The 24837-nt window shown below is 35.2% G+C and overlaps 1 protein-coding gene across 1 annotated transcript in view; it reads left to right on the top strand.

The window, feature by feature from the left end:
• The window catches only part of DCN (decorin), a 30234-nt gene extending 6882 nt beyond the window's left edge, over window positions 1-23352 (top strand). Inside the window, exons 3-8 of the mRNA XM_007432479.4 lie at window positions 3795-3907; window positions 14069-14282; window positions 18591-18704; window positions 20570-20663; window positions 21440-21578; window positions 23076-23352. Of these exons, the coding sequence (XP_007432541.1) occupies window positions 3795-3907; window positions 14069-14282; window positions 18591-18704; window positions 20570-20663; window positions 21440-21578; window positions 23076-23270 (869 nt within the window). The 3' untranslated portion in view covers window positions 23271-23352. The remainder of the gene's footprint in view (window positions 1-3794; window positions 3908-14068; window positions 14283-18590; window positions 18705-20569; window positions 20664-21439; window positions 21579-23075) is intronic.
• Window positions 23353-24837: the final 1485 nt, after the last annotated feature.

Genomic DNA, 24837 nt, shown 5'->3' with positions numbered 1-24837 from the left:
GAGTGAATTAGTACCTCACTTGTAAGAGTTAAATTGCTTATTTGAATTTAGGTGGTTCCGGAAGAACTTAGCCATTTCATAGTTCACCACTAATTCTGGCTTATTATAAGGCAACCCTCCCAATACAGATCCTTGAGGAATCTAACTATTTATATGGTTCCTTTGGCAAGAATGCATAATTTATTCTTATTCTGTTTTCCATCATGTTGGTTCCCCAGTCTTCTCTGATGTAGACACTCTTAGCAACATGATACATATATTTATTAGAAAGTAAACAAATTCATAGCTGAATTCTTTAAGAACTCTCAGATGGATACCATCTGGAGTGAATCTAGTGATCTGTTTGTTTTCAGTATTTCGGAAAAAAAGCTAAATGTTCATATTTAGGCCATACTGAAAACTCTGGAAAACTTGTCTTTCTTTAATCTTTCTAGCTGATTTTCTCCTGCTGATGTATTTAAAGATTTGGAAACTATTTAACCTTAAGGTTTGTAATTATATCTTCTTTAAAATCCTGCTTTGCATCCATTATTATTTTTTTTCCAGTTTTGCAGTTTTTGCAAGTTTGTGCTTATTTTTGTTACCATTTGCAAACAAATTCCTTTCTCTAATACTTCCTTTACCACACTGCCTACTGACCATGCTGTGAACCTCTTGGACTTGATAGTACTTTCCTGATATTCTAAGTTTCTATTACTGTGATTTTAAATAAACTTTTAAATAACCCTTCAGTTCTGGAGATAGTTAATATTCATGATTACTCTTCCAACTTCCATGTTACCAGTTCCTTCATTTTTCAGAAGCTCCTTCCTGGAAATATAACTATAGTAGACTTTGTTGGCAATGCTCCCCATATATATAAATTAAACTTAATTGCCAGCTAGAATATATTCTACAAAAGATAGAAAAAACAATGAACATTTATAGGTCCTCAGGCTCAGACTGAGTCATATGTGAATAATAAATGCAGGGGTCTTCCAGGAAATCAATCATTACCTTCTTAAGGTTTGATCTGCTTCATAGGTTATAATCTGCTAAAAATTCAGAAAGGATGAATTATACAAGTTTATTCAAGCTGTATTTGTAAGAAATTTGACAGATAAGAGAGAACATGTAATGGCAAGTTGTCTTATCTTAATACTAAAAAATCAACCGAAAGGATTGGTCATTAGGCATTAAAACCAAGATAAAGCCACAGCCAACTTTTGCAACCTAACAATTTATAGGATTAGATTTTGAATTAAAGACTAGGAATCTGTGGTTTAAACAATATGAAAACAGCAGTGAAATACCTTCTCTGAAAATATATTGGATAGAAGTGGCACAGAAATTTAGAGAAAAGAATCCAGGAGTATTGTAGTTTGTGGTGTTGTAGTAGCTGATGGTGTAACAGACAGAATACAGATAATAAAGAAGGGGAAATCAAATGTGTGACTCTAATCACTGTAAGGGGTTAGGCAATATGAGATTTGAGGGAAAATGTAAGAAGTTTAATTCTGATGATTTTTGCAAAAAGTATGTATTTCAAATAATTAAGCAAAAATAACAAAGCACAGCAGAAACTTTAAGGATCAAGTATACAAGTATTATTATCTCTTCATAAAGTAGCAATCATCACGTTTTCTATTTATTTGATCTCCAAACCCTTGTAGGGGAGATGGCCTATGTCAGTAATATTATATGCCTCTGCATATAAAGTGAGCCCAAGAGTTCAAAACTCCATGGCCACTTCTTGGCCAAGTGGCAATCTTCCCTCTCACCACTTGCTGTTTGCTCCCCTATCCCTCCCTTGAAATCTGCTTCTACTCCCCTTCTCCTGCAAGTGCTCTAAATCATGCCTTTGTACAGTAGTTTTGGTTACCTGTATTGGAAAGGATTACCTAATTAGCAGATAGACATCCATAGTACATGAGATTCCAGATGCACTAATGGTTTGCACCATCAGAATAAACAACATTCCATTAAGGATTAGTATATCCCACATTCTAAGCACTCTCTTTGCTCATAGTTGCAACTTATGTCTTGATAGAATATACTGCATCCTATGCATCAAATTAGGCACCCGGAACAAAGCCCCCACTGAAGGACAATGCAGTAGATCATACCAGGTTTCAGCTCTATTACATGATTGATCACAACTTATTGAACACAAACTAGTGCCCATGGTTTGTGCATTTTGAACACTGGGAAAAAGAAAAGATGGAATACTGCAGGGCCAAAAAGAAATTGCTACATAGATGAATCTGAGTACTTGATATAGTATACTTCTAAATTGTTTTAACTCTGTTCAGTCCCAAGAAGGGAGACATCTGGAAATTCATTCATGCCACTACTGGCTCTTTGGTGAAAAAAAGATGAGATATAAATCTGCTAAAATAAAATTAAACTAATGAACAACCAGTTAAGTCACTTTAACTATCTTTTTAGCATTTGTGATTCTATTACAAAACAATATTGAAAGCCCTATTTCTACATTCCATAGTTGTGTGATCCTATTTCTTTGTCATGCAGCAATAATATGGAACCCAGAAACATATTCTACAAGAATGTGCAATATTTCATTAGACTGTGAGTGAAGCTAGATGGTATTACATGATTTTAGTTCCATCTAAATTGTGCTACTTGAAAAAGGCTGCACAGATATTTTTAAGCAATCTGCCTGATGGTATTCAAGCATTCACAGTTAAGCAGAAAGGAATATATTCTTCCACAACACAAAGACATCTGTGTTCATATTCACATACACACAAACACCCACAACCTGAGTTCTCAGTTTCAAAAAGAAATGATGCAATTCATATAGTTTCATTAAGAAATGTTCTTAGTTTTCATTAATTTAATAAAGTGAGCATTTACATTGTGACCAGTCATGTGAATATATTAGACTTTTTAAAAAATGTCTTGAAATTGTGATCATTACAATCAGAAATAATTTCACAGTTTATTTTAGTGGAAGGATATATATCCAATTAAACACCCACTTGATCTACTTATACTGATTGTACACAATTTATTATCTTCAGATGTATGATAAGTAACTGAACCCAAACAGGGCCTTTCTTGAAACATCTATCTGGTGAAGCCAGTAGAATATAGTATTGAGAAAGTTTCCAAGTCTGGCTTCTGATTGTTGTACAGAATTCCAGTTTAATTCTGACCATAATTAGAACATGGAATTTTCAGAATGACTGAATGTACTTAAAAACCTTGACCTAACTTTATATAAAGGAGTCACTAGTTTGAAATGGTGAAAAATGGAAAACTGATGGACTTTTGAAGATACTAATGAAATGGAGAAACATGAATAGGACTGGCTTCTTAATCCTTTCACATTAGTATGAATATCATTTAATCCTTATGTGGCTTTCAAAAACCCTCCATAGATTAAAAAAAGAGAGAGAAAGGATCACAAAGATTTATATTAAAAATTGCATATGGGACTACAATTAACAGTTGGTTAGTGTGTGTGTAATTTGATGGTAGTATTCCCCTGTCCTGTTTTAATAAGAAACATTTCCTCAGAGAGAACTGGAATCTATCTACTCTCCAAACTCTTATTGTTAGCATTGCTTGTTATCAAATGAAAGATGCAGAGTTAGATAAACCATTGTGTGTTCTAAAGGCAATTTGGAATAAGAACAGCTCTTAAAAATCTTCATAACTTTTAGATAATACAGTCTAGTATTTGTTTGCTGTAGATCTGGTTAAGTTGAAAGTCTAAAATATAATTAACTTTATCTTCTTTTATGTATCTTTATTCTTTTGCTTGTAATCACCTTTTCCCCCTATTACAGGTTTGAAGGAAGTTCCAAAAGATCTTCCCCCAGATACTACTCTATTGGACTTACAGAACAATAAAATAACTGAAATAAAGGATGGAGATTTCAAAAATCTGAAGGATCTTCATGTAAGTTGCAGTGAAACACACTATGTTAATTAGTGTTAAATGAAGCTTGTACAAACATTGTCTCTTCATCCCAATGTTCCATCTAAATATGGCATATGAAGTATTATGAACAACTTATTTCATGGAAATGAAGACCTAGTGCTTTGGGTTAGCAGAACTGGCTAGAAAAGAACAAAAAGCAGTGGTGAAATGGGAGATGAAAAAGAGAGGCAGGAAATATTCCAGGCCAATCTAATCTTGCTGACTATTTCAAACCGTTGGTAGATTATGTTTCTGTGGGGAATCTGGATGGCATGGGTTAGGGTTAGGAAATACACACACACACACACATGCAGACATATACATAAGCATACACTTAAAATATTTGATGTTTTTCATTATAAATCCATGAAACTTGATAATAAGATAATTATTAAATAAAAGGAGATTCTTGGGATATATATCTAGGAGTTTCAGAGCTTGGGATGTGTATCTAGGAGATTCCTAGGTGTGTATCTAGGAATTCAGAGCTGCTAAAGATACCAAAAGATGGCTATTCTCCAAAAAAGATAATTTTTAATCACATGGCAAGCATGCTTTGGCTCTTGCAAGGCTCTTTTAATGCTTGACCTATTTAACATCTACATAAAACAGACAAGTGAGGTTATCTGGAGCTTAAGAGTGCCACACCATCAATATGCTGATGACAGGGTGCTCTATTTCTCTTTTTCATAAGATCCCTGGAGAGAAAGTAAAAGTGTTTAATCAGTGTTTGCCCATAATAATGGACTGGGTAAGGCCAATAGACCTTAATCCTATGCACACATCACAGAAGTACTGTTAATAGGTGATTTTTCCAGATATTCTACATGTTTGGGAAGATATTAAAAATTTCTCCTTTGTTCTTAGAAGTAGAAATGTACTATGTAGAATGAGTGAATTTTACTCTCTTAAGCTAAAAATACCACCTACAAACCTACCTGGATAGAGATAGCTGGTTGTAATTATTTGTAGCCTGAAAAACCCCATGTTTATATTTCAGGAAGTGGTTACATATGAGTTTACGCTGGAAGATGGTTCAGAAACTTCCATTACTAGAAGTATGATGTCAAGGATAGTGTTTATAATAACCAAACTATTATTGATATCATCATCATCACCACCACCACATCACCATCATCTTATGTCAATACAATATCTTCTTCATTAGTTCTCAGTTAATTTCCTTGTCTCTTTATTGCTTACCAAAATACTCTTGCCAACTCATAAAGCCCTGATATTTCTGTGTATCAGAATTGTCCCATTAGTTTGAACAGACACATAATTCAAAAGATCCTAACAATTTTGGGGGAAAAAAAGTATTTATCAAATTTGTAGTACTTGTAACCTGGACTTCTGAATATACTATTTTATAGAATCTAAAGTAAACCATAAATACTAATGTAAGTGGTTTGCTATATATCTGTTAATATAAATTAAATTTTCTTATGTGAGGTAGCTTTTGTTAGCAGTGAATTTCTGGTCTAATTTACATGGCTTTATAGGACACTTTTGCATAGGTATTAAATCTAAGACTTCATGTTTATATTCATGACTCCAAGGTGACATACAGTAGCATCAAATGTACATACCAACTGTAAATGCTCAAGAGGCAAATACTTTTATTTATGTCCTCTACACCTTTGAGAAACACAGAAAAAGGACGGGGAAAATTCTCCTCCTCCTTCTCCTCCTCCTTCTCCTTCTCCTCCTCCTCCTCCTTCTCCTTCTCCTTCTCCTTCTCCTTCTCCTTCTCCTTCTCCTTCTCCTTCTCCTTCTCCTTCTCCTTCTCCTTCTCAAAACACCAGGACCAGGCTTCTTCTAGTAAAGCTTGCTGAAAGGAAATTTATAAGACGGAAAGGAAAACAGTTATTCATAAATAATTAACCTATGGAATTTGTTACCACAAAGATGTTAATGGCCACCAGCATGCATACATGGAGGTTCCAAGCTATTAGTCTTGAAGACTTAATGTTACCCTAACTTCAAATATCAATTACAAAGAAACAATAGTGGGTGAGGGTATGTCTTCATCTCCTGCTTGGAAGCATTCTAGAGTCACTTGGTTAGTCACTGTGAGAAAACAAAATGCTGGACTAGGATGGGCCTGATCTATCAAGTTATTAGATAGGTTGGAGCTGTCAGACATAATCAATGGCATTCCCTTCTGTTGGCTATTAATTCATGGGTTTCAAATCAGGTTTTCTAGTGTTATATCATTCAGGCAACTAGTTCAAAATCTAGTTCAAAATCTAGAACCTAACTTAAAGTTCTTTAAGCTTCACAGTTCTTGAATGATGATTAACATGGAATGCCCTAAATGGCTGATTCAGAAGGACAACAGGTAATTCTTATCAGGATGTCCTAGGTTCTAGATCCAAGGTCCTAGGTTTCCAGAAACAGAATGTATTGAAGAAGTGATGGCAGGACCTCATAACAATTCAAAGGTGTCTGATGGTATATGTCAACCCTGATGCAAATCTAATGTAATAATTCTTCATTCACATTGCCTAGCATATGGGTAGAACTAAGCTAGTGATATGTAAACAGTGTATCTGAAACCTGGTGTAGATCTACTCTGACTCGCTTCTAATTGAATAGATACTGTCATTTTAAATGCATTCTCCATTTCAACATGGAAGGTACAACTTGCCACATGCAAATGCAGTTCCATTCACTTTTAATTGAGATTGATATGATTGAGACAGTAGGATTAATTGTCAAGTTAACATGTTGGTATCAGTGTCTATGGGGGAGGCAAGAGGAATAAAATCATGATATATGGATGATGACATCATCATGCAAATGCTGCAATGTATGCATGTGCATCAGACCTCAGGATGAGGTGTATAATGGCGGCATTGTGTGATAGCAGGATTGCGTATGTGTTGTCATTCTGACGTTATTGCCCCTGATAAACACTTCCTCTGGATAGAAAAAAGAGTGTTAGGAGTTGGTGTCTGATTGTCAGTTAACTGCATTTCTGATATACATTTACTCTCCTTTTTAGTTTAGTGTCTATTAGCCTAGCTGGCATGAGCTTATCTGGAAAATTATGTTTTCTCATGGGTTTTCATTTAAAAGAATAAATAAATATGCATTATCAGTAATGCATCTAACCGATCACCTTCAGGTGGACCTAGTTTGATGGAAAGAGGTGATGAAACGTGAGAGTGACCATTTTCATGAAAGGTAAAAGGCTGGCCAATCAATTAAATGTCCAGCTGTACAAAGATTTCTCTGAAATGTATATTGCATGAAAAGGTGAAAACATTTTCTTTCTTTCTTTCTTTCTTTCTTTCTTTCTTTCTTTCTTTCTTTCTTTCTTTCTTTCTTTCTTTCTTTCTTTCTTTCTTTCTTTCTTTCTTTCTTTCTTCTAAAAGATGTTGTTTAGCAGCCTTCATCTGTGTCAGGCATAAAAACCACACAGTTCCAAGCTCAGTTAATGATCAGCAACTGGTATTAAAACAGATTAGATTTTACTTTCTCAGTGGATGTTCTTGCAGTTCTTATCTTGGACTGAAAAGCATTCCTATAGCTTCACATGAATGGTAAATGGTTTTAGGAGGAGGTGATGGGGTGGGGGAGGCTCCTTGCTAGTGCTGTTAAACTGTGCATGACCTTTTCCTCTCCCAAATGTGGCCACTGCTGCCTAGAACCCAGAATTAAAACCATACACATCTCTAGATATGCAAAACAGACCAATCTGTAAAATGTACCTCCTGTTTTTACTGATGATGAACAGGAAATGATATACATCGGGGACAGAATACACAACAGATACTGTTCAAAATGGCAGTTTCTTTACTTTTCCTTGACACTTTCCCTCCTCACTTTTTTCCCTGCAGCTGTTCAGAATGTTTTGATTTCCATTAATGTTCTTTTCTTTAACTTGTGCTAGTTTTACAGATATCTTGTGTATAATTAATGATGAAAGAATTTCAAATGGCTAAAAATCAAAGCATAAAGAGAAGAGCCATCTGTTTTTCCCACTCTTGCAAACAGGATAATGTAGTTAGTGAATAAAAATGTTTTGCAGCTGTACTACACTGGTTAGAATAATAAATAAGGGAGCTTTGTCCATGAAAAAGTATTGTTCCCCAAATACTTCAAAGCTGTTCTTGCAATACTTAAGTATATAATGAGGAAATAGGTAAATAGAAACAATAGCATGAGATTTACATGACAGATTCTAGATTTATATGCAAGCCTCAATCCCTCATTATTACTAGAAGAAGAAAGCAAATGTGCTATTCTGTATAAGCGAATGCAGTGTATATCTCTGGTTGCATTTTTTGGTAATTGTTGTTACAAAGAGTGTAGGAGTGAACATGAGAGACAAGGATAGTAGATTCATCCTGCTGCTGATTGGATGATTTTGCTCACATGTTGCTGTTATTCATTCACTTCCAACTCACTGAATGATGCTATCCTTGTGGTCTGAATGAACCTGAAACCTTATCTCCTGTATTTTCCCACTGCCCTTTCTACATTAATTTTTGGGTAGACATGCCTTTACTCCCTCCTAACAAAAGCAAATCTGTCATGAGGGAGAGGAAGTTTGCTTCCTGCTTGCAGATCAGAACCCTTCCATCACCAATAGAGTTGCTAAGTTTCTGCTAAATTCTGCAGGGATTTCAATAAAAAGGCATAAGATCTCCTAATCTTGGAGTGATGATATTGTGAATTTTTTTTTGAATTTTTAAAAATTGTATCTATATTTTATTCTGTTTCTATTTTATCTTATGTTTTATATGTTTGTCTGTTTCTGGTACATTATTTAATTCTTTCTCTTTTCAATTTTTTATGTCTTCATGTTTAGGTTTTATATGACTCATATACAGCTTTTACTGTATTTGGTCATTGCTTTTGTGGTTTTTACCTTGCTATCATTGACCATAATTAAATAAAATTGACTTGAAAGATTGGTTGATCTTATTATTCAGTTGTTTCCAACTGCTTGTGACCGAATGGATATTATTCGTCAGGATTGTCTGAATTCTTAGCTTGTGCTTGTGTTATCAGTGATAACATCTAGCTGTGTTGTCTTTTTTTTTTTTTAATTGTCTACAGGGTCTTCTCCAAATTGTTCTTGCCTTAATATTGTGCATTTAAAATATTTAAATGTTAGTTTCATTTTTCATTTTTCTTGCTTCATGAGCAGTCTGGTTTTGTCTAGTACAGAATGATTTCTTCTTCTTCTAGAAGGTTCAAGGTATTTTCAATTATTTTCTCCAGCAGCACAATTCAAAGGCATATTTTTTTCTTCATTCAGTTTTTCTGATGGTCCAGTTTTCACAGCCATATATTACAACTGGAAAATCATAGTCTTGACAATATGTGCATTTATTGTCAATGTGATATTTCTGTACTTTAATATTTTGTCTAGATCTGTCACAGTCTTTCCTCCAAGTAGCATCTCTCTATTTCATGGATAGAGTTATCATGCATCCTTCTAAGTCTAGGAAGAAAAAGTCTGTTATTTTTCTCTGTCTATTTGCAATGGAGGGGCATTTCCTGTTGACATAATCTTTATTGTTGTTAGGCTGCATAATAACATTTGCACTCTCTTTTTTCACCTTCCACAAGAGATTCATTAAAGTTTCCCTCACTTCCAGCTGTCAGAAAGATATCAGGGTAATTGAGGTTATTACTGTTTCTGCCAGCAATTTTAATTCCTATTTCTATTTCTTCTAGTCTAATATTTCTTATGATATCTTCTGATATAAGTTAAATAAATAAGAAATAAGGTGACACTATACATCCTTGGGGTATGCCTTTCCCAATTTTGAGCCATTTGGTTGCTCCATAGTTTGTTCTAACTATTGTGTTGTGGTCATCATACAAATTCTTCAGTAGACAGTTTTTAAGAACTAAGCACAGTGTGTGGGGTTTACCCAGTAGAAAATCTTGATCATTATCTTAATAGCATGCGAGATAAGTGTGATTGTTTGGCTATTGAGTGGTACTGTCTTTATTGAGAATTGGAATAGAACTAGCTATTTTCCAGTCCCTTGACCACCACTGCATTTTCCATATCTGCTTATGAACTTTAGGCAGCACTTTGACTGCATCATTTTGTAAAATTTAAAACTGTTATGCTAGTATTTCAGTAATTCCTACATTTTTGTTTGGAGATTTGGGGGACTTATGACTCCTGCTCTAATAGCAGGTGGCAGCCGTGGCTAGGGGGGCTTTAGCACAAATCCATCATGTGTGTCAGTTGGAGTTCTACAACGTGGTCTATGTGGGCTGCTTGTGCAGAACATTCAGAAGCTTCAGCTGGTCCTGAGTACAGTGTTATACACTATTTCAGGAGCATCAAGGTTTGCCTGGGCTATATCATTGCTGCTGGAGCTGCACTGCTCCCAGTATGCTTCCAAGGTCCAATTCAAGGACCTGATTATCACTTTTAAAGCCCTACACGGCACAGGGCCAGACTGTTTATGAGACTGCCTCTTCCCTATGGTTTCTGCCCACACCACCATCTGACATGGTGGGTGGATTCCAGGTCCCTGCTATCAAATAGTGTCATGTGGTGGGACCTAGGAGATGCCCCTTCTCTGTTGAGTCACCTGTGCTATGGAACAACCTCACCCACCCTGAGATCCAGAGGGCCTGGACCCTCTTGCCCTTCTGGAAGGCTGTGAAGTCTCTTCCTCCAACCACTGGGCCACAATATTTGTTGAGCCCAGTATTGACGCAGTTTGTTGGAAGTTTGCTATGATGCCTTGGTTAATGTATTATGGCTTTTTATTTTTATTTTTGTGCTTGAGGGGTTCTTTTAATGTATTAGTTGTTGTTTTTTGTTAGTTGCCCAGGGTTATATGTTTAAGATGAGCAGCCATGTAAATTGTTTAAATAAATAAATAAATAAATAAATAAATAAATAAATAAATAAGTTCGTGTCACTCTCATATTTTTGAGGTAGGCAGGTGAAGTGTTAGGGGATCTTTGCCCAAGGACCCCACTGGTAAGGTAGGTACCAGCCGGGATTTGAACCCCAGTCTCCTGCATCAAAGGCGGTATTCTAACCACTACGCTATCCAGCGTATCCAGCTGTTTATTTAAAAAATAAAAAAATATATATAAAAAATCTAGGGCTCATTTAACTTCACTTTCGTGACAGATCACTCCTTCAGAGTATTTATTTATGTCAGCCAAAGTCTGTAAAGGGTTATTTTGGAAGAGAGATAGGACAAAATGACTCCCTTAGGAACAAAATTCTCCTGGATTCAGCTTCAATATAAGGGTAATGTAGAAACCAGTGGTTGTCAGGCCTAGGAAGGCCAATATGTAAACATATCTCACCTGCTTCCCAAGGCTGCCAAGCAACTTGACAAGCATCTATTAATTCAAAGAGCTTAGAGTTTAAAATTTGAAGTATAAATGTGTAAGTATCAGTCTTCTTTGGACTGTAGTGGGCAATCAACTGTTGGACTTGATACTTCATTCCTGTCAGCAGTATAGATTCTAATGTAGTCAAGTCAGGTCTTCTGCCAAATGTAGCTGACAGCTGAATTAAGGATTAAGTGTTTGGAGACCTGTCTGCCATCCTCAGCTGTAAAGCCTAGCAGTCAGTACAAATTTTCCCAGGAATGAAATCGGAATGAAAGGTTAAGGGGCAGAGAATTATACAACAAATGCACTTGTGAATAGGGAGACTACAAAAGAGGCAGGGAAATCTGAAATATTTTTTCAGTTTTTTTTTTTTAAGTAAAGTATGAGGAGGTCAGTTATTTAACTGCACAGTATGCTGCAGGAAGGGGGCAGTACAAAAGGAAGGTGCTGAAATCTAGGGCTTAGAATAATCTTGCCACCTACTAGATTAATATGCTCAAAAGGAAAGGAACAGAAATAATACCTCTGTATCTACATCTACATCATCTACATCTATGCTTAGCTCAGAAATCCAAGTGAGTGAACTTGGTTAGGTTGTTAGAAAGTATCTGAGTTTAAGCAAAGGAACAAATAAAAGCAATACAGTTGTTAGAGTCTACTATCATCTATCCAACCAAAGATGTGGATGATGTGTTTCCACCTGGGGTCAAGTGACCCTTTACTTTCTTCCTGCTCCCCTGCCCTCCCATACACAGGGAGATTCTCACTGCAATCTACATTGTTCAAGCTATTGTGAAAAGCAACTGGTTAACAAAAATGCTCCCATGTTATCCTTTCAGTATCACGCTAGCTGAGGCTTTTCAAAAGAAAAAGAAGGAAGGGCGCTTTCACAATACTTATTTATTTATATTTCAAATTTAGATACCGCCCATTTCACAAAAAAGTGACTCCGGGAGGTTCACAATAAAGCAGGAATATATATTAAAATACAATAAGAACAATATAAAATAGAATAAAAAATCAAACATATGCAATATTTATTTATAATAAATATTTATAACATGTAAACAACAATATAGCATTGTTGTTGCAGGGGTTATGGGTTTTCATTTGTTTTTTATTTCTACCAACTGCACAGTATGTACCCCAAAAAGGGAAGGGTGTGGAGTCACAATTTATGTAATCTTATGTGTGTGTTTGTGTCTTGAGATAGCAAGGTGATTTTTGTTACTCCAGTGATTACTGCAGCTCAGAAGACAGCACAATCTTTGAGACACAGTTTTTAAATATTCCTATTAGTTTACTAAAAGGAAAACCAATTTAATCATGGTGTGTCCTGGCTCTTCTCAATGTTTCAAAATTGGCAGAAATGAAGATAATCAAAGTTCAGCTTCAAACTAGTTTTGTAAGGGATTGAGGGGTGGAAGTAGTAAAAACTGTGCCCAAGGAAGTGCCCTAATTATGTAAGAACATTGTTTAAGCTGTAGCTATTCAGTAGGGAAAAAAAGAGTGCACATACTCAGATTCACTTCTGATATTAGGGCTTGGACCCTGAATTTGTCTCAACTTCAGGCAACATTGATAATATATTTGTGTTTCAACTATATCAGACTCGAATGTGTTGAGCCTTAATGTAATCTAGAGAAATATTTTGTTTTATCATTCAAAAATTGTAATTAGTCTGGAATATCTGATATACATTTGGATCTCAACATGAAACCTAATTCAATCATGTAAACATTCATTGTGCAGAGACAGGCTGACTTAGAAGTCCCAGTTTTGGTTTGAGATTAGCCCTGTGGGGTTCATATTACTTTGTAACCAGGGACTTGACTTTGTGAGCAATTGTGATCTACTTCAATTGTTAGTTCAACTGACGGAGAAATGATCTTTAAAGGTAACAGATGAGGAACAAGAAAGATGCCCATGTCCAGCCAAGTTAAAGATCCTTTATTATATCAACATTCACAAAATGGCTAGGGTTAGATATTTGAGAAGGGAGGGGAAGCATTCTACTTTTAGCAGCTTTTCTTCCCCCACAATAAAGAGGGAGAGAGATAGGATAACTCTATGCATAGAGGTATATCTCTTCCCCTTTGGCTCAAACATCCCTGTTCAAGTCTCTCACTTCTTCACTGTTGTTTCCCCCAGGCCCAACCAGCCAAATACCTGAAACATATCTGAAAATATATTGATGCAAGCTTTCACAACCTGCAGGCTTTCACAGCCAGTGCCAATCCAATAGTAAGGAGCTTCTGGGCTAATAGGATATCATCATTGGATATCTGAAAAAAAGTCAAAACAGCTTGGTTCAATTTTAGATGTGTTTTAAAATGGACTCAGAAGGATTCAAAGAACTGATTATCTGGATGTGACCTTAGTTTTCAGGCATCTGTCATTGAAGTTGAGCTCTCATCACAATGGTTCATGCAATTTCCACTTAACATGTTAAGTATGGTTTCTCAGCAGATTTTTGTTTTCATTGAAAATTTGGTGAGTCTGATAGAGACAGTGTCAGGGAAAAGATTTAAAGCGCGTTCCTTTATGCCACAATCTTAATCCAAGTTTTTCTCCCACTCTATTGGCAGTCTTTTTAAAATTTCAGCCAAACCACATTTCATTTTGTTCTCAAATAAATACTGACTGCATAAAACTAGCACTGCTAATATGTACTTCAAAAATAAAATTCAAAACAGGCCATTGAGAGATTAGCATACAAGCGTTGTAGTGAATGTTTATAATCTTGCTTTTGATCGTATGTTTCCTGTCTGGCATTAACAACTGTCCTACTTTACTATTCAGGCATTGATCCTTGTTAACAACAAAATCAGCAAAATCAGCCCTGGAGCTTTTTCTCCACTCAAGAAACTGGAGAGACTTTACCTTTCCAAAAACAACTTGAAGGAACTTCCAGAAAACATGCCGAAAAGTTTGCAGGAACTGCGTGCGCATGAAAATGACATTGTCAAATTAAGGAAAGCTGTCTTCACTGGACTGAATAATGTGATTGTCATAGGTATGCACCATTACTTATAAATAAAAGTTTATAAGAGGAGTTTATTAGTTGGTAAATACAGAATATTACTGAAATTTGACAAAATCCAAACTTCATTAGAGCATCTTCATTGGACTATTAATGTAAACTCTCCAAAGAGAATTAAGTAATTATATCACAATGAATAGTTCAGTGTGAAAAAAAAATGTGAAAATGTAATTAAATGTGTAATATGGTTCATGCTGAGGTTAATAAACTGATGGTTATTTGCATCTTACATTGCATTACATTACCAAGAGATGTTTTGGATTACACTGGGATATAAATGTAATAAATAAATCTAAACATTTTCCCAATAATTTTATTAATGATTATATAGAACAGATAAAACTAATACAAAAACCTAATGCAAAATTACATTAAAAATAGTATATGAAAGTACTTAGAAAATAAAAAAAAATCCCCACAAATAAAAAGAAAAAGAAGAAACTTCCCCCTTCATCCCCAGCAAGTATATACATTAACAATTTATCACTGTCTCTTAAAATACTACCATATACATCTTCATTCCATACTTCACCCCATTTTCTATAGAGCCATCTCTAAATCCTCAGTTCTCCTTATTAATCAACAAAAGGTGTAAAGATTAACAGACATAACTAACAACATAAGCATTTAGTTCCCCTGTCCATTTAAACATAATCCCCCAATCCCACTCTTAATAATCAAAATTAATCCCAATTAATAATTAAACATTACAAAGAGATAAAAAATAACCATTGATCATCACTAGGGATAGCAACCCATTGTTAATCCCAATGAACAATTAAACATTATAGAAAAATAAAAACTGTGAAACATTACCAGAAATAATATCCCTTATTTGTATACCAAAAATAGTAACATAGATATTACAAGCTAATCCATTATACCTAACTGGACATTTCCAAGAGTTATCCAGTCAAAGTAACCATTAAACATCACCAGAGACAGCAACCCATTACTTAACCTTAATCAAATAAACCAGTTTTGTATTTTTTTCTTTTTCTTCCCATCAATCCTTGAATCTCATAGATAAAGTTCTAGCATCTGCTTTCTTCTATTATCCGTATCTCTTCTCTCAAAATCCTTGTCATCTTTATCAAAGTCCATATGGAATTTCAGTGTAGTCTCTCCAGTAAGTCTATTCCAATTTAAATGCATAATCCACATCCCTCTTGTGATACATTATTTATATGCCTTTTTAAATTTTCAAATGATCATCCAATTCTATTTCTAAATCCAATATTTCCATCTCTTTTTTATAGGTTATAATTTTTAAGTCCACCTTAAAATCCATTTCAGTTATTTTCCAAGGAACTTTGTTCTCTTCAGTAGCAACGTTTGGTTCCATTATAGGGTTAAATAGTCCAAGCATTTCTTGAACCAGTTTATAAAATGTTTCCATTAAAGTAACCATCTGGTGTTGTCTAGTGATTAACCTTCAAAGCTTTGTTATCAGGGCGAAATATAAACGTGATTTTTTTTCCCACACGAGAGGATTTTTTTAATTAACTTCAAAGTCTTTCTTTAAACCAATTTCATCCAAATCCTTAGCGTTCAAAAACTTTCCAAAAACAACACTATAGTCTCTCTTTTACAAAGCTGGAAACACAAAATTCTCTTTCTTTTTAAACGGATTGAAGAGACACTCACCCAGGGGAATACCCAACTTGTGGTTCCAAAGGTTTTTCAATCTTAAAGAAGTAGTAAGGGAAAAATAAATAAATAAATAAAAACTCCAAGGTGATTAAAAAGATGAGCTTTGTACAAACTTTACATCCTTAAAAGGCTACATTAATGGTTCAGAGCATGGTGAAACCCACGACTCCCAGCTGATCACAGGTGGCTGCAAAAACATTGGTTTTTGCTGCCAATTCACAAAAAGCCCAGCTGTCCAGAATGCATGAGTTCATGCATCAAGATCTCTCTTTCATCCAGAAAAAATTATTGGCAGACCGGATCCACATCCACCTGCCTTTCGGCCACAATGTCTCCCATAGAGCATGGGGCGTCAATTCACTAGCCTCGCCGGAAGTAAAAGTCAACCCATTAAACATTTTTAAAGGATGTTCATGTGATACAGCCTTCATCCACCCCCAGCCTACCATGGAAGAAGCTTACTTTTGTCTTTAGCGTTTGTGGTTTTAAAGGAGTATTTTTCCTACTGTCTTGAAGCATTTATCATACAAATGTTCCTTGATGGTATTTTACCTCATGCATTCAGGGGTAGAGTTCTCCTCAGCTTCCACTGGTTACTTTTGGGTGCTGAAGGCATGTTCTTCTCCTCCAACCACTGGACCCTGCTGTCCATGGCCAGTTTGATTTGAGCAGTACAGGAAGTTGGCACCTTCTGCAGAGACTTATGCTCACATAATGCCTAACCAGCACGCTGCAAATTGTCTAGGCATTACACATGTGGCTTATATACACACATCTAGGGTTATTCTTTGTTGTTGTTCAGTCATTAAGCCATGTCCAACTCTTTGTGACCCCATGAACCATATTGCGCCAGGCCTTCCTGTCCTTCACTGCCTCCCTGAGTTTGCTCAGTTTCATGCTCATTGCTTCAGTGATGCTATCTCATCCTCTGCCATCCCCTTCTCCTTTTGCCTTCAATCTTTCCCAGCATCAGGGTCTTTTCCAAAGAGTCCTCTCTTTGCATTAGGTGACCAAAGTATCTGAGCTTGAGCTTCATTATCAATCCTTCCAATGAGCAGTCAGGGTTGATTTCCTTTAAAATTGACTAGAAGAGCATTAAACGTGTTTTCAAATACATAGTTTGCCATGTTTTGAAAGAGCAATAGACCCGTGTTTAAAAAACAAGACTGTCTACACAAAAGGTTGATCTAAACCAGGAATATGAGTCTTATGTATGTTGCCAGATTTATCCCAAATGAAAGCATTACAGATTTTAAAGTGTTTCTGCCAATTTCAATCCTTCCAGCCCAAGTGACAGACGACAGTGTCAGCAGAGGAGTGCTATAAAAAGTGGGAATGCCTCCAAAGCCCCATGAAACTCTTCTGCCACACTTGGGGTTTGTCACTTGTGTCACTTGTTTGTCACAAGTCTAGCAAATAAGTTGATGTGCCATGTGATTTTCTTCCTGCTTCAGCACTCCTCCTCCACTCTACCAGACTATCAGCCCTGCTATTTTTGGACATGGTCTTCCAGACAATTGACAGAACTATATTCCTAAATAACCTGCTCAGTTACCAGAACAGACCACTTCCATGCAAGTGAATGTCACTTAGGACATTGGAAAACTGGCTAACGCCTCCATTCCAGGGACCTGCCCACATTCACCCAACCCCTCTCTACCACATGTTAAGGGAAGTAATTAGTGGCAGTTTTTCTCACTGGCAAATGATGGTGGGAAGGGGAATGAAGGTAGGGGAATCAACCAATCACAGCCTTAAATTGTCTGCCAATTCAAGAACCTGAGGAATGCACATTATCACAGCCACAAGGAATACTTTGTTTTGCTAGTAACATTTGAATTATAAGGTGATAGGTAAGAAAAAAAAAATCAAAGGAAGAGTTGCAGAAAATACTTTTATTTATTCCCATGTTTAATATTTTTGTTTACCACTTTCTACTATTTCAGAGCTTGAAACTGTCTTCACATTACAAATGTAAAAAAATAACATACTCAATTTAAAAAGTGGGAGGGGGAATAAAAAGAAGAAAAGCATAAAAGGAAGGCCTGGATGGAGACCTGCATTTAACCGAGGCCTAAAAGATGGCATTGGTTCCTTAGAAATTTTCTAAGGGAAAAGCATTCTGAGTGACCACAAGATGGCAGTTTGCAATTGTCACCAGACCGAAATAGAACCTCTTCAGGTAATCTTAGCAATCTACCTGGGACAATCTGTCAGGTCTCCTGGTTTCAAATTATTTAAGGCCCTAAATATTGAAATCAACAGCTTGACCTGGCTTGGTAGCTAATTGACAGCTATTCTATACATTAGATTAATAGAACTATTTCACTTTTTAAACTTGCCAATAAACATTCTATTTATTTTTAATTAATAGCATTTCACACATGCTTAAAATCAGAGAATACTATCAGGTAAAGGAAAACTCTAATGTCTATAGTCTGAATACTATTGACTTTTATCCATTTCCTTCAAAATGAAAAATCATTTTATAGACACAACAATTAACTGCACTGATTTTCCTTAATTATAACATAATTTACAGAAGAGTTGGAATTACTGTATTATATATTTTGGTGTTGGTGATTCTATAACCAGTATACTGTTTGTTTTTTTGCTAATGTATTTTAGAATTGGGCACCAATCCATTGAAAAGTTCAGGGATTGAAAATGGAGCCTTTCAAGGGATGAAGAAGCTCTCCTACATCCGTATTTCAGACACAAATATAACTACTATTCCTAAAGGTAAAATCACTGTTTTTAGAGGTTATGTGGAACATCAGCACTATATCTATATTTATATTTCAATGTTTGCTGTTGTTTTAAAATAACATATAAAATAAAAGGTGTCTGAGTATAAGGAATACATCATGTGAGAAAATCTCAGTGTTCTGAAATTAGGACAAAATGCATTTGAATCTTAGTAGTAATTTAAATTGATATTTGGATATTTTCTATTGTCAATTTAAAAGAAGGGTTTTCTTGCAAAACAATGGCTAGTAATGTAAAAGACATATATGTTCATCCTTTTATTTTCCTAATGTTTGAGTTTATTGTTATCTTTGTACAACCTTTTTTTCTCCTCCTATCAAGAAGTGGTTGCCATTTATCACTATGGCAGGAGATGAAGGAATGAATAGAAACATTGATGCAGAAAATGCTTCCATGCCTAGTAAATAAAGTAGCCCAGCTGAAAGACTGGAATTCCATAGGAGGGATGTGTGCAATGAGAACATAGGCTTCTTGACAGCTTCGCTGAATCTTGCAATATATGCATTTCCAGTCTATGTGTATTTGTTGTGAGTACATAACTTGCAGATCCAATTCTAAATGGAGTAGGGGGGAAAGGAAGTTGCTAAATTGGTTTTCAACTCTTTCTCACAGAATTATTTATTAAATGGGTTTGTTACTGCAAGAGTCAAAACTCATAGCCAGATTTATAGCTTACTGGGAGAGGAATAAATATAATTTTAGTCCAATTTCAGTCTCTCAACTTCAGCGTTTCTTGCTAACAAATCTCAAGAAGCAGGATTGCAACTGACTCAGTATACCATATCAGTATACTATATATCCCACATACACATTCAGACATAGGAAACTAAGTTTCCTGTTTTTGGCAGAGTAACAACAATACTAACAATTATGAACTAGAGAGAAGCAAAATGTGGTTTCAGGTTTTACTAAAAGATAAGTTGAGCATGCCTTCAGGACCATCTATTGCACAGTGTTGTCCTGAATATTATATTCAAGATAGCATATACTGTATTTAGTCTTTAGTGTTTATCAAGATGATTTGTACTTTTGTAGCTCCATATGTTGGTTCTTCACTTGGTATATGATGTAAGACTTGACACAGCAAACTAATTAAACATTCAAGCAAATTAAGTGTTCTAAGATTGAGGCAATACTTTTCAAAATTCTCTCTTAACAGCAGAAAATATGAGAGAATCCTTTCAGATCTTAACAAGAATATATGTTAACTGCAGTAAAGACATGAAGAGCCATCCCAAAAATCACTTATACTTCTGACTGTAATTTCTCAACATGTTTTAAGTGGAAAAGGCCATTGGATTTCAGCAGATCCTCCTTTTTGCATGACTGCGTAATCATAAGAACTGGCAGGTCAGCTTAAGGAAAATTTGTATTTAAGAGAAAAGGGCTGTGATGGAGTGTGAGAGTGACCTTGGAAGATGGTGGGGGAAGGGGGAAGAGATACTGCCTAGGGAATGATCAGATAAAAGAGAAAGGAGCCCGCAACAGAGTAATGGACAGAAAAAGAAACTTAGGAAGGACCCACCCTAACTACTCAGGTGATAAATAGGGAGAGCGGGAGATTAATACTTTCAGACTTGCAAGATTCTGTTAATGTAGCCTTACAATAAAGTAGAATTAGCTCATCTAGTCATGTTTCCTGTCTGGTTTACCTGGGAGGGCTGACAGGGGCAGAATGACTCAGTGCCAACAGTATATTAAAGTGGTGTCAATTAAAGAGCAAAAATGATTTATGCATCAGTGCTACATGATGCATAAATTCAAAATATAATGTTGCCTAGGAATTTTGCAGTTGTATGAAACGTATATAAACACAAATATTTTTTAAAAAATTCTAGGTCTTCCTGTGTCTCTGACAGAACTTCATCTTGATGGAAACAAAATCACCAAACTTGAAGCAGATAGTTTAAGTGACCTTCCCAATTTGGCTAAGTATGCTTTTTAATATATATATATATATAAACATATTAAGGCAGATCTCATTTTGTAACAGGCTCTTTTAGTTTTGATCATGCCTAACATATTTGCAGAGAAAATTAGAAATACAGAAGAACAGCAGTATTCAAATTACTGTAGAAAACAGAGATTTTATAATACCCTAAAATACCACATGAACTAGTTTTCTAATTGTGAACAGTTATCCTTCATTATTTTAATACCTTTATCAGGATAGGCTAAAATCAATAAATGAATACTTTTTTTAAAAAATGTGTAAATTAGAAAGTATTTAAGGGTAAAATTGCAGAGCTATTTTGCTCTTTATTTACCTGAATATGTAAAAAATGACCTGAGGGTGAGGGTGGGGGTGGGATCTTAAGTGATGCTATGGAGGCTTCTGTAAGGCTTAAAATACTTACTCTATCTGTTAAACTGTTCCTCCAAAAGACAGTCAAAATATTATGTCTGTGCCTACTCTGAGGTGGATTATAGAGCACAAATGAGGTTCTGGAGGGGTCACATGCAGCCCACAAAAAGCCCACCCTGCTATAACGCATTAGTTTTTAAAAATATATTCCTTTTGCTGAGACACACTGCATCTGGGTTCTGTGGAATAAATGTTTTTGTATATAGTAACTTGTAGCATAGTAAAAAATACATATAATACAGAATAAGATCGCAACAAATCAAGATGTTAAATTATGTTTAATGAACACACAGGAACAAACTTTTACCTCAGCAGAGTTGGCACAATATTTTTCTCCTCATAGGCTTGGCCTCAGTTACAATCACATTGCTAGTGTGGATAATGGATCTTTAGCCAGAGTGCCACATTTGAGAGAACTCCATTTAGACAACAATGATCTTGCCAAAGTACCTGCTGGACTAGGAGAACACAAATACATACAGGTAAAGTATATCATAAGGAGAGTAATGAGAAATATTGTTAAACTCACAGAGAAAATACAGTATATTGGAGTGGTACCTAGGCCCAAGAAAGACATGTAGTAAGGAAAAATGCAGCATTTTTCTTCAGAATGACAGGCTGAGGAATTGTCATTTTAATAATGTGACATGATGGTGCATTGATGGTGGAAAGCAGTGGACTGAAGATGGCAAATACAACAACCAACCTGAAAGAAAATAAGTCGGGGTCCATGATAAGTATTTAGATGGGAGTTCCCACAGGAACCTTAAGCCCAGAGTTTATTCACAGAATGAAGCAAATAAACATGCAATAATATCTATATATTGAATTTATAAAGATAACATAAAATATTAATTGCCTGAATGCAACACATAATACTTAGCTATTGCAATAAATTAATCCTGATCCTAAATCTGTCATATTTTCCAAAAATGTTTTTTTCTTACAAAAGTTTCCATTTTTCTATCTCATACTCAGTATATTTTAGATTTCCTTTCTTTTCTTTTTTTTAAGTTTGTGTTTTTGAGCTTTTTTTTTTTTTTTTTTTTAGTTGTCAGTTAATGCAGGGTGTTTTCTGGCATAGATCTCTCCATCACTTTGCAATCTCTCTGACTATCAGTAGTTCCTGATCTGAAATCTTCCTTTGGATTTAATTATGTAGGGAAGCCCTGGGGACTGTAAATTGCTAGAGAGATAATTTTATAATGAAAGATGGGTTAAACAGATTATTTTGCTACTTGTAACTGCAGGTGGTATAAAAAGCTTACATCATATCCAGGAAAATTTCATCATTTTTCCCCTATTAAATTAAATTATAATGGTTAAGCATATAGAATCATAGATTTGGAAGGGATTTGGAAGGAAGCCATCAAGTCCAATCTCGTGTAGAAGAAATATCTATTGCAGAATTTAGTATTTTACTGTATGTTGTAAAAATAATATTTAGACACAATTACTTCAATCTGGTAGAGGTCTAGAGAATCACAAAATCCATTATGAAATACCATCTTATTACTCTCCACATTAACAAACACTCCACATATGAAGATATTCAGATCACTGAGTTATGCAGAAGGATATGAAATATCTGTGATTACAATATGAAAAGAACTCCTGCGTTATCATCTTCTAGCTGTTAGAATCTAGCATCAGAAATTTATCTCTCTGAAATATTGAAATAGTTGGAAATCTGTGGAATGTAAGTATTTGAAATGTACAAATATACAGTATGGAAGTGACCGAAGATAGCAGCTTAAGGCACTGAAATGTAATTGTTATGCCATGGAAAGAACTGACTACAAATGTCCACATATGCTTTGTTTGCAATGAGAATGGGTGAAGTTGAAAAGTATTTTGACTCAAACATTTAGATATTCATACACACACACGCACACGCACACACATACACACACATATCTTTTTTAGTTGACAGTAACAAAACAATTTGATTGTTTCACTTCTATGTTTCTGATTTTCAGGTTATCTACCTTCACAACAACAAAATTGCTGCCATTGGCCCTAATGATTTCTGTCCTCTTGGATACAATAGCAAAAAAGCTTCTTATTCAGGAGTAAGCCTGTTTAGTAACCCTGTGCAGTTCTGGGAAATTCAGCCATCTGCGTTCCGATGCATCTATGAACGATCTGTAATACAACTTGGAAACTACAAATAAATGCACAGAAGTGTTTCCACTTAAATACCTGTTGCTTTTTAAAATTGTTGGTGACTATTAAAGCCAAATACTGAAGACTTAACTGCAGAGTGGAGATTATTATGTTTGTAAAAGACCCAAGAGATCATTTCCAGAGAAAAATAGCTGAATTCACTGTGTTTTTACTTCATCAACAACACATGATATAGTTTGTGGTATCTTCCCATTAGGTGAGCACAACAGATTTTTCAATATTCCACTGTGCATGAGATCTGGGAGTAAATATTGGTCGAGCTTTTTATAATTAGGAATTATGAAAGCACATTTTTACTCTGCAGTGACCCACAGAAATTACTTGGAGGAAAAAGAAATAAAGCATAATTTTTCTTAAAAAAAAAATCAACCAAGTCTTAATGAACTCCCATCTGTTTAAAATTTAAAGCATAAGTGCAGGTATCAAAATATCAGATATACAGATAAGCAATATAGAAATGTTGCTTTTGTTAATATTTTTGGTTAAAATGCTATTTTAATATATGCTTATTTTCTTTTCTGAATATGTTTAAATCTTCCCAGATAATTTATGTACAATTAGGAAAATATTCTACAGCTCAAAATACACTCCTAGCCCTGGCTTTTTCTAGAAAGAAATAAGAATTTTTGTGAGCCATGGCTACTGAGGCTTTCGTTGGATTCCCCATGGAATAGAAATGGTGCTGCCTCGCCCGGCCTGTAATGAAGGTCACCAAGATCTGTCATGTCTCATTAGGTAATTGAGGTTGCAACTAAACATTAGGACATCAGCATCAGGGAAAGGACTTGTAGCCATGTCCCCAACTTTCTGCTTCATTCTCCAATTCTCCATTCATCCCTACCTTCTAGAAGACACAACTAATGGTTTTAAAGTGAAAATTGTTTCTCCCTGTTCACACAATCACTGCTCTTGTTCATAATCTGCTAAAAGTATTCCAATGCAATTCCCATTAATTTGAGAGTCTTTGAGAAAGTACTCTGTGGATTGTGACCAGTAAATCTGCAAGCATGTATAAATTAAGCAAGATTGGCCTACTACATTAATAAATTGCTCTTAAATGCAACAATGGACATTCATCTACTTTAATTTGAATTTTAACACTGTTCTCAAATGTAATGTAAAGAGATATCCAGATTATTTGTTTAGCAATACCTAGACTTACAATTAGGAACAGGGGAACATCAACTGGCCAGAAGTAGAAGAGCATTATCTGAAAATATTCTTTTAAAACACATCTGAAAGCAAACTTTATTTTTATATCTCTATAACTGGTTTTATTCAGTAACAAGAATATAAAAAAATGGCTGTACATTTCTGGGATTCTTGTCTCCAAATTTAACTGTATTTCTTTCAACATGACACATTAAAGAAAAGTTTGGATACCTCTTAATTGTTCAAAATACAGTATTTTCAATGTATGTATGTTTTATATTAAACAGTACTGGCAAACTCCAAAATCCTGGTGTGTGTTATGTAGGCTCTGCTACCCAAAGCAGTGAAAGGCACAGTTGTTTTCTAGTCCCATTCAAAGCAATGAGTCCAGTTAGTTATAAT

This window comes from Python bivittatus, unplaced genomic scaffold, assembly GCF_059951505.1.
Source record: "Python bivittatus isolate LINGU-HERP-01145 unplaced genomic scaffold, Pbiv_v1 ctg000330_np1212, whole genome shotgun sequence".
Classification (NCBI taxonomy): Eukaryota; Metazoa; Chordata; class Lepidosauria; order Squamata; family Pythonidae; genus Python; species Python bivittatus.
Note: the sequence above shows the minus strand (reverse complement) of the source record. Positions and strands in the feature narration are given on the sequence as shown.